Source organism: Cariama cristata, unplaced genomic scaffold, assembly GCF_000690535.1.
Source record: "Cariama cristata isolate BGI_N322 unplaced genomic scaffold, ASM69053v1 scaffold4158, whole genome shotgun sequence".
In the NCBI taxonomy this organism is placed as follows: Eukaryota; Metazoa; Chordata; class Aves; order Cariamiformes; family Cariamidae; genus Cariama; species Cariama cristata.
The window spans coordinates 201,405-210,133 of record NW_009629341.1 but is presented as its reverse complement, the minus strand read 5'-3'; the positions used below and the strand labels follow the sequence as shown (position 1 = coordinate 210,133).

Here is an 8,729-nt window from a genome sequence, read left to right as displayed (position 1 = left end):
TTTCTTTTTCTTTTTTTCTTTTTCTTTTTATCTTTCTCTTTTTCTTTCTAGTTGCCCTTTCATTTTTTCTTTTTTCCTTTTTTTCCTTTTCCTTTTCCTTTTTCACCAAGAAGGAGTATGAATTTTTATCCTACCTTACACAGCCTGGGTTACAACACTTCCAGAAAGACTCACAAAGCGCCTGAGTCCACCCACCCCAGTAACAGTCCCCTCACAGAGACCAGAGCTGGAGAGGACCATAAGCCCAACCAGCGCAGGGTCCAAGCAAGGGCAGAAGCAGCTTTCACCAGCAGTGTGCAGTGGCTGAGCTGCACCTGCCTGGAAATAAACAGGTGCGGGCCTCTGGGGCTGTCTGCATGACATTTTCCAGTGGCTCAATAATCCATGACAGAAGAAGAACAAAAGAAACACAAGAGGAGACTCTACAGGTCTTGTAGAGCTCTCTGGATTTACATATTTTGCCCCAATCTGTATGTTTGGAGGTACATAGCCCTCTCCTTTCTCTTAGCTGTAGAGTTTTATGTGTGGAACAAGTCAAAAGAAGGGTGTCTCCTGATGGTTGCATTGAATACCCCACCCAATGTGCCTGCAAGCACACAGGATCCCGTGGGTTGTGCCAGGAGACTAAAGTGCCCATCTGGAAATGGCCAGAGGTGCAGTGCTGGCTCCACATCTGTCCTCTGCAGAATGACAGTGATATGCGGTGGAGTCTTGCATAAAATGCTGAGACCTCTAAAAAGATGTTTTCCATCCAATGAATAGAAATGAGACATTTGGTTATGCAACCAACACCCATCCTAATGCTGGTATTTATAATGACTTATTTGATTGTGGATGCTCAAAAAAAGACCCATGTTATGAGCCGTTTGGTTGAGAGAGTGGAACCACAGAGCCAAGGATGCAGCAATACATCAGGAGGACCTGAGATCTGAGCAAAGTTTTCAAACAGGGATTGGCAGATGATGAACCTCAGTACATGATCCCTCATGTAAGAATTAACATGAAATCACCTCGGTTTTATGCTGACTGCTGCAGCGTGCACTGATATACTTGGAGTAGAAATTTTCTTAGCATGCTGAAGAGTAGAGGCATGGGCTGGAAGAGGTCCCTGAAGCCAGTTCCTACTGCTAGAGGTGACTTGGTCACAGAAACCAAAGCTGCCCAGAATGGGTGAAGCCCCATTTTGAAATGCTGCGGTCATTGCTCAGCTTTGAAACTTTCTTCTAAATTGTCAGGCTAAATTTGCTCATACCCATTTGTCCTTAGACCAATATTGCTCTTCACCTGAAATAGCTTTTCTCTGTTCCTGGGATGTCCCATCCATCTTCCTGCCCTCCTCAGTGCATCGCAGATAGAAATCAAAGCACCTCCATCAGCTGATCCCTGCTCTTCTCTCACCTGGCAGCCTGACCATTTGGATCCCCTCTGACCTCGTCCTCACTTCTTTCATTCTGAGTTCATCCCTCACCACTCAGGATCAACCTGTACCTTTCTCAGGCACTGGAAACTTGATTAGTCTGCATTATTTAATGGTGAGGGCCACAGCACAGTATCTCCAATGCCATGCATCCTTCTATTGGCATCAGGAGAGACTGAAGGGGAGCCTTGCTTGTCTCCTGGATGAAATTCTGGCCATGGGAGGGAAATTTATACGGAAGAGTGGAAGTTCTTATTTTGCCAAATTCTTCTGACAGCTGTCTTTCAGCACCGCACTTCCCCGCTGGCCCCATGCGATGCTGCAGGGTTTGTGCAGTCACACGCTGCTCAGCTCGTGGAAGGGATGCAGACACATTTACGGAGCAGCGAAGGAGTTTGAGGGCTGCTGTCCATGCCAGCCTGCCCTCAGAGTAAATGTCCTCAGGTATTCCTGGTCCAGCCCCTGTTGCTTGCACTGAAAGCTTCCCTTTAAGAGAGTATCCAGTATCAGCAGATAGCCTTTATATCATGCATTTATATGGTAATGGAGTGTTCCAGTAGGTTACTTGGCAAGTGTTAAACGTGTTTGGGAACAGAACCATAGGAAATATCATTTCCACAAATCTGCCAAATTATGTATGAAAAGGTCCCTCTGAGAGGATAAGGATAAACAAGACAACGCATTTTTAGTTTTGAGGCAGACCTTTCTGAGCTGAGATACTTGTTCAAGTTGACTAGTACTGGTTTGCTTTGCCCATTCGACATACCTGTGTCTGTCCGAGCTGCCCTAGTGCTGAGGCCAGTATTAAACCTGGGAGTTTATGCCCCGTTTCCAGCTGCAGCCTTGGTCCTTGCAGGTTTTTGGTGATGCTGACAGGACACCTGAACCTGCACCTGGGCAAGGTGCTGCAGCCGTTCAGGTAGATGCAGCTCCAGGTTGCAGCGAGTGAGTTTGATCTTGGGATGCTGAACTGTTTTGCTGAGATTGAGAATAACCAAGTGAAATATTTTGACACTTTCAATTGGAATATGTTGGGGGGGGGCGTTTCCATTAGATGAAAAATGTAGTTATTTTGACACTTTGTTGCAATTTGCAGCAAAAAAACAAGCGTAAGAATAGCAGATGGAGGGATGGAAATTTCCATTTTTTTAAACAGACATAGTAGTTATGAGACTCACTTAACAGTTCACTCAAGGACGTGCTATTTGCAGCTTTTAGATCATTCAGTTTGTACTTTGGTGCCCAAACCTGCAATTAAGTGAATGAGATGACTTGCAAGATTTCAGATGGTGATATTTCTTCTCTTATCATACTAATGAAAATAACCATATAGGACTCTGATTGTAACTACTGTGCGCTTAGGGTATGGTAGTTACCATGTAATTACAAAATTCATTATGGTGATATTTATACTCCATGAAATAACCTGAAACCATCTGCAGTGCCCAAGGGTAGGTAGTGGACACTGATGGCTCAGGCTGAATTTATTTCTCGGAGAATCGTGATTCATTCTCATTCAGGAAGCAAAACAAAAATAATGATGGTTGCCTCTAGTTACCAGTCAGAGGGAAATCATCTGTAAATAAACCTGCTACTGAACATGGAGAAGGGATGAGCCAGGGAAGGGAGCACAAGGTCAGGTTCCCGCTTGCCCAGGGCAACCGGGAGTGCGGAGGGGTGTTTTGAAGGGAAGGGCTGGAGGGGGTGCGATGTGAGCGAGTGGGCGAGGACGACTGTTCTGGATGCAGATGGAGAGAGTTCTCTGGATGCAGATGGAGAGAGTCAACGACTTGCTAGGCTGGGTGTCAGGTCTGACTCTGACAGTTATCTTGTTGGTGCCCTTCAGAAAGGCAATGAAAAAAAATCATCCTTTTCCCTGAATTTTCCTTCCTTTCTTCCCAGAGGAGTGTGGGGGTACTTGGGTGATCATGGGCTGCGTAATATGGAAGCTGTAAGATGCAACTGTTAAATGTGAGGAAAGAGGGGGAATAAATTAAAAACACACACCCCCCCATATGCAGCTTTTGAATGCTCAAATAACTCTGAGAAGTGAGTGCTGTGCTCTTGGCTCTCATGGAATATAAATCCTTACCTGGGGAAAAACATTGGGCTACACTTTCCTGAGAAATGTGCCTTCAAACCCAGCTCACCATACTTGCCTTGGCCCAGCTGACTCTGAGGCGAGAGCCCTTCTACTCCAAAATCTTGGGCGATTTGCACAGTGCTCCTTCCTCCTTGCTGTACTTTTTGTCCAGGCAGTTCTTTCCAGCCTTGTATCATTTCAGAATTTAATTAGTGTTGTGGCCGGTCCCTCTTTGAGATCATTAACAAAGTTGTTACTTAGGATGAGGCCAGATGCTGATCCCTTCTCTCCCCCTTTGTTCACTTGAACAATGTTCAGCATTAAGCATCGTATATGGTCCACCTGACAAAGTCTCTTTCTCTGTAGCAGCGTTGCTTGCTGGTACCATTTGAATTAATTCTGGGAGTGAGATGGTTTAGTGCTAATAGTCACCAGCTGTCAGGTGAGCACTTTTATATTGAAATCACCTGGCATAGAGGAGCAGTATCGCTGTTCGCAGGGGCTGGAGAAACTGAGGCATGGAGAAGAGCACTTGGATCCTAGCCTAGGCTCCTTGAGAAGTGACGTTTCCTGAGGCTTAGGCCAGCACCATCACCAGCAAAATGGGCTACTTTCTGTTCTCTACATCTATGTTTTCTCTTCTTTTTTTCCTTGTTATCCTCTAATATAGTTCTGTGTCAACTGCCTACATTCAGGAGTAAAAGAAGATGCTATATAGTGGAAAGGGGAATAAATATTAGTATTTGCCAACAGCTCAGGGGAGGTGTAATCTGAGTATACACGTTTGGTTGGGTGTAGAGGCTCTGCTGCCATCCAAACTGGGCAAGGGGAAAGGGAGCTGCTGGGGCAGCATCACTTTGACACCCACTCCCCCTGTTATCTTCACTCTTCCTTTTAAAAACAAAATAGGGTCTACTCTTCTTGATCAAGGTAAAGCACCTCTATGCAGAGCAACTTCCAGTGGAAGTGGAGGAGGTCTCAAAGCTTCTCCCAAGCCCTGGCAATATCTTTGTTGATTTACTCCATGGACCACGTCCGCTCCCAGTTCTGAGCCAGGAGCATCAGTTGCCATGGTGACTTCTTTGGGAAAGTCATATGGGGAAAGTGCTGATGTATTTTTAGCTTTAGGTAATGAAATTTAACAGCTGGAAATAAAGGTGAGGGCCAGCCAGGGTGCCACAGGTTCATGGACTGCTGTTTGGGATCGGCTCTTTGGCAGCGCTGGCAGGGAGAGCTGGTGGGGCTGCATTTGGGAAGGATGCTCAGGCCTGTGGCTCACACTCTGGGTGCTGTGCAGGACAGCACCTGCGAGTACATCGAAGGAGAAAGAATCACTGTAAAGGAAAACTGATAAGGAGGTGGTGTTACATGTAAAGATAAAGAGGAGGCACTGACTGAGGTCATAACTGCTGCGTGTACAGTGTGTTCAACCTATAAATAGCTCCTCAAATATACCTCTGCACAAGTGGTATTTATAGAGTGATGAGTGAAAAAAAGCTCCATTTGGTTTCAGGAGTTGGTGTGTGAAGGATGTTTCAGATTTGGTCAAAAGTTCAGATTTCTGAGAGGTACGGAACAGAGCTGGACCCCAAATGTGTGGGGTTTTATCCTCTCAACACTCAAAGGTTGCTGTGCAGTTAAATGCGCCTTCTGAAATCAGTGTATCTGGAGGGGATACTCACTAGCTGTTGGCATTTAGATATCCTGCAGCGGAGCCCCTATACAGGCATAATTTATCCATGTAGTATGGATCAGTCTAACTTGCATGTAAACTTTTCTGAAGGTAGATTTCTATTTTATTTTCTAAAATACTTTCTCGGTTCTCTGCAATATTTTTAGTTCTTTCGTCTTCAGCTGTCAAAAGTTTATTTTAAAATTAATTGATTTCGGTGTAATATTTACTGCACTTTAGCTTTCAACACAGCATATGAAAATAGATTTCACTGCAGTTGGCGGTGTCTATTGGGATTCATTCCTACTCCAAAGGCTCTTTGCATTATGTACCGATACTTCCAGCCAAGCTTGCTTTGAACAGCCTCACCATCTTTTCATACCACCGAGCTTAAACCAGCTTGGGTTGGCAGGGAGACAAGGTGACACCTTTAAGTTTAAAGAAGCCACGGTTGATGCAAACCTGAATCCAAAGCGTAGATATTACAGATCTGGCCCAATATCCATTGGAATTAATAAGATTTTCCCTTTTTGCATCAGTGGGATCTTTGGTTGGATTAAAATTTGATCATATCTCATTATGATAACCACAACTTCGGTGAAGATTAAACGGTAGGTCGTGGAGGTGCCCTGGCCCTGGCACATTACCAGGTTATTACAGATGGCAGATGCAGAAATTGGAGCAGACTTTGCTAACGGACTGGTGTTGTCAAGGGAGGTGGTGAACTTTGATGTGAGGTGATTTAGAAGCAGCCTTTGAATTGTAAAGCTTTAAATAACCTGTTAGCAAAGACGTCACTGAAACTATTTCTTGGTGGGTTATGATGCTCCCAGCTTTTTCCTGGGAGCACCGAGGACCATTCGTTACCTTTCACGTAGCCCCTTTGCAGGGGGCTGGTGCCCCTCTTACGCCTGGGGAGCAGAGGGAGGTGACATGCTGGCAGTCCATGGCAGGACCGAGAATATTTTCTTGTCTGAAGCTCAATGCCTGAACTACCTAGGGATGGCCAAACGTTTTCCATCCGCTGTATTTCCTGATAGAGAATAGAGCACTTTTTAATTAGTTGTTGTTTTTTTTTTTCCCAAAAAAACCCTGCTGAGTTTTCCCTCCCACTTCTCCAATGAAATGCTTTCACGTGAAGATTAAACTTCTCTAAGCAAAGTTGCAGCAGGCCCCAGCATGCTGGTTTTTCATATATCCTCCTTCCCAAAAGCGATATGATAAAGCATCCTGTGTTTTCCTCTCCACAGCATGGGGCAAAGACCATTTAACCAAAACTAAGAAATCAGCACCTCTTTCTCTCCCCACCTCCAACCAAACCCTTTCAAGCAAACAGGCTCCTAGCTGGCTGAAATGTTAAAATTTCTCTGTTTGGCATTTGCAACAGTCAGATCTGGGGAGCTTGGTGGTGAGGTTTCAAGATGAGAGGTCTGTGGGGAGCGGGAAACGTGCAGAGCCGTCGAGGTGGCAAAACTGCGGGGGTCCTTCGGTGTGCTGCATGAGTGGAGAGCGGCTGTTAAAGGCTGGAGGGATATGCCAGAATTAAAAAGCAAAACAAAGTCAGATGTCAGAAGTTGAGCCAGGCTGAGGAAGAATGATGGAAGTGGTTCCTTTGATGCTGTCAGCATTTTTATTGATCTGAGGCTGTTTATTGCTGTATAAATTAAAGGAAATCTGTAAAGAGGAGTGAGAGATGCAAATTACCCGGATATGGTTTAAAAGATGTACCTCTGTATTTATCGGACAAGGGAGAACGTGCACATCCAGGCTTTGCTAGAGCTCCGTACCCCGCAGAGGAGGCAGTCAGCACCCAGCTGTTCCTGTTCATGTAGTTTTGTTGGGAAAAGTTAGAACTTGGTCTGCCCGTGTGACATAGAGTAAATCTGCCTTGCAGACATGCTGAGGGGCTTGGAGAAAGGCTGCTGGAGAAGCTCCTGGGGCTGGGGTTTGCTGTGCAGTCGTATGCAGGGAGACTTTACTGTAGATCAGGATGGTTCACCCACAGCAACTCAGGACAGATGTTGCAGAAAGAAACGGAGTTCAATGTGTAATGAATAAATAATTTTGCAATGATATTTAGCACAGAAAATAAGCAGCGGGTATGTGGATGCTATTGTATGTATCTATTTACGTAGAGAGGCATGCATGGCTGCATATACACGTGTGTATGAATATATCATGATTACACTGACTTGAAATGATCAACTGTGCATCGTTAACATTAGAAGAGGCAATGTATGCTGCTTCTGTGTCCCATGTGTGCAAATGCATTGACCAGGGAGTCCTCCACCATAACAACTCCTCTCTTCTTCCTTCTCCTTTACAGAAATCCGTGAAGCTTTCCGGGTGCTGGACAGAGATGGGAATGGCTTTATATCCAAGCAGGAGCTGGGCATGGCAATGCGTTCCTTGGGATACATGCCCAGTGAGGTGGAGCTGGCGATTATCATGCAACGCCTTGACATGGATGGTGAGTCCTCACTGTTGGTTCTTCTCTGTTACTGGTGGAGGGAGGGCTTTCCCAGTGCATCACAGCCCGTGTTTTTGGCTCAAATAATTTACAGTCACCAAGGAAGGCATGGAGGGGAAGCTGTGAAACTTTGCCTTTTACCACAGCAAGGAAAGGGCAGACGACTGTGAGTTGTCAACCTCCCATAGACAAACCTGCCTCTCAGGCAACCCACACAAGGGAGATGGAGCATCTTTTATTTGACCAGCTGATACAGCTGGGTGAAGATAGACCAGCGCCTGCAAACTTTCTCTGCCAAGTTGCAAATGGTCTTTTGCAAGACTGTTGTAACCTTTCTCTTCACCTTCCTGAGCAGCATCTGGCCCAGTGATGCTCACTGGCAGATGACCTGAGCACCCAACCAAGCAGAGCTGTGGTCCTGTGGCTTCACCGCTCCTTGCAAGTAAAAGATGCTGTGGATAGGAGCTGTGCTGTGTTGTAAGGAAGTGTTGATGGTTTTTGAAGGAGAACTTTAGAAGGGTAGAATAATTTTGAGCAAAGTCCTGCTGTGAGAGCTCGTCAAACGATTCCTAAGAGGTAATAAAAGAAACAGAACCCACCATTAACAGGAAGAGAGAAATGCAGCATCAGGATGCTGGAGCCAGGGAGGACTTTTTAACTGCTGCAGAGCTACAATCAGAGCTGATCACAGTGAGCTGGCTGTCTTTAAAATGTCCTTGGTCAGAGCAGGAAGAGAGACTTTCCTGATGCCTGAAATGTGCGGGGAAGCTGGGGTGCTGATCCAACATTCTCACAGCCTTCTGCAGGCAGCCATGGCAGGGTGGAAACACTGTGCAAAGTTAGGTGAAATCACGTCAAACCAGAGTGCTGGATGCAGCCCTGGTCCGAAGGGCAAGTCGATGAGACACCAGCATCCTTGGGGAGACTGTTGAGAGCAGAGACCATGGGAGATGGTGGCAGCGGGAGTGAAGCTCTCCTACCTCCCTGGGGATATCCGAGTTGAATGCCCCCATGAGATGCACAGTACAACTATATTCATCATGCCAGGGGAAGCAGGGAACAGGCTGACAGCCTGCTCGAGGGTGTT

At 45.9% G+C, this 8,729-nt stretch overlaps 1 protein-coding gene across 1 annotated transcript in view; it reads left to right on the top strand.

Annotated features, from left to right (window-relative positions):
• Positions 1-7,498: 7,498 nt before the first annotated feature.
• Positions 7,499-8,729, top strand: part of CALN1 (calneuron 1) — a gene marked incomplete at its 5' end in the record, with an annotated part of 71,624 nt that continues 70,393 nt past the window's right edge. Inside the window, one exon of the mRNA XM_009705114.1 lies at positions 7,499-7,642. Coding sequence (XP_009703416.1) covers positions 7,499-7,642 — 144 coding nt within the window. The remainder of the gene's footprint in view (positions 7,643-8,729) is intronic.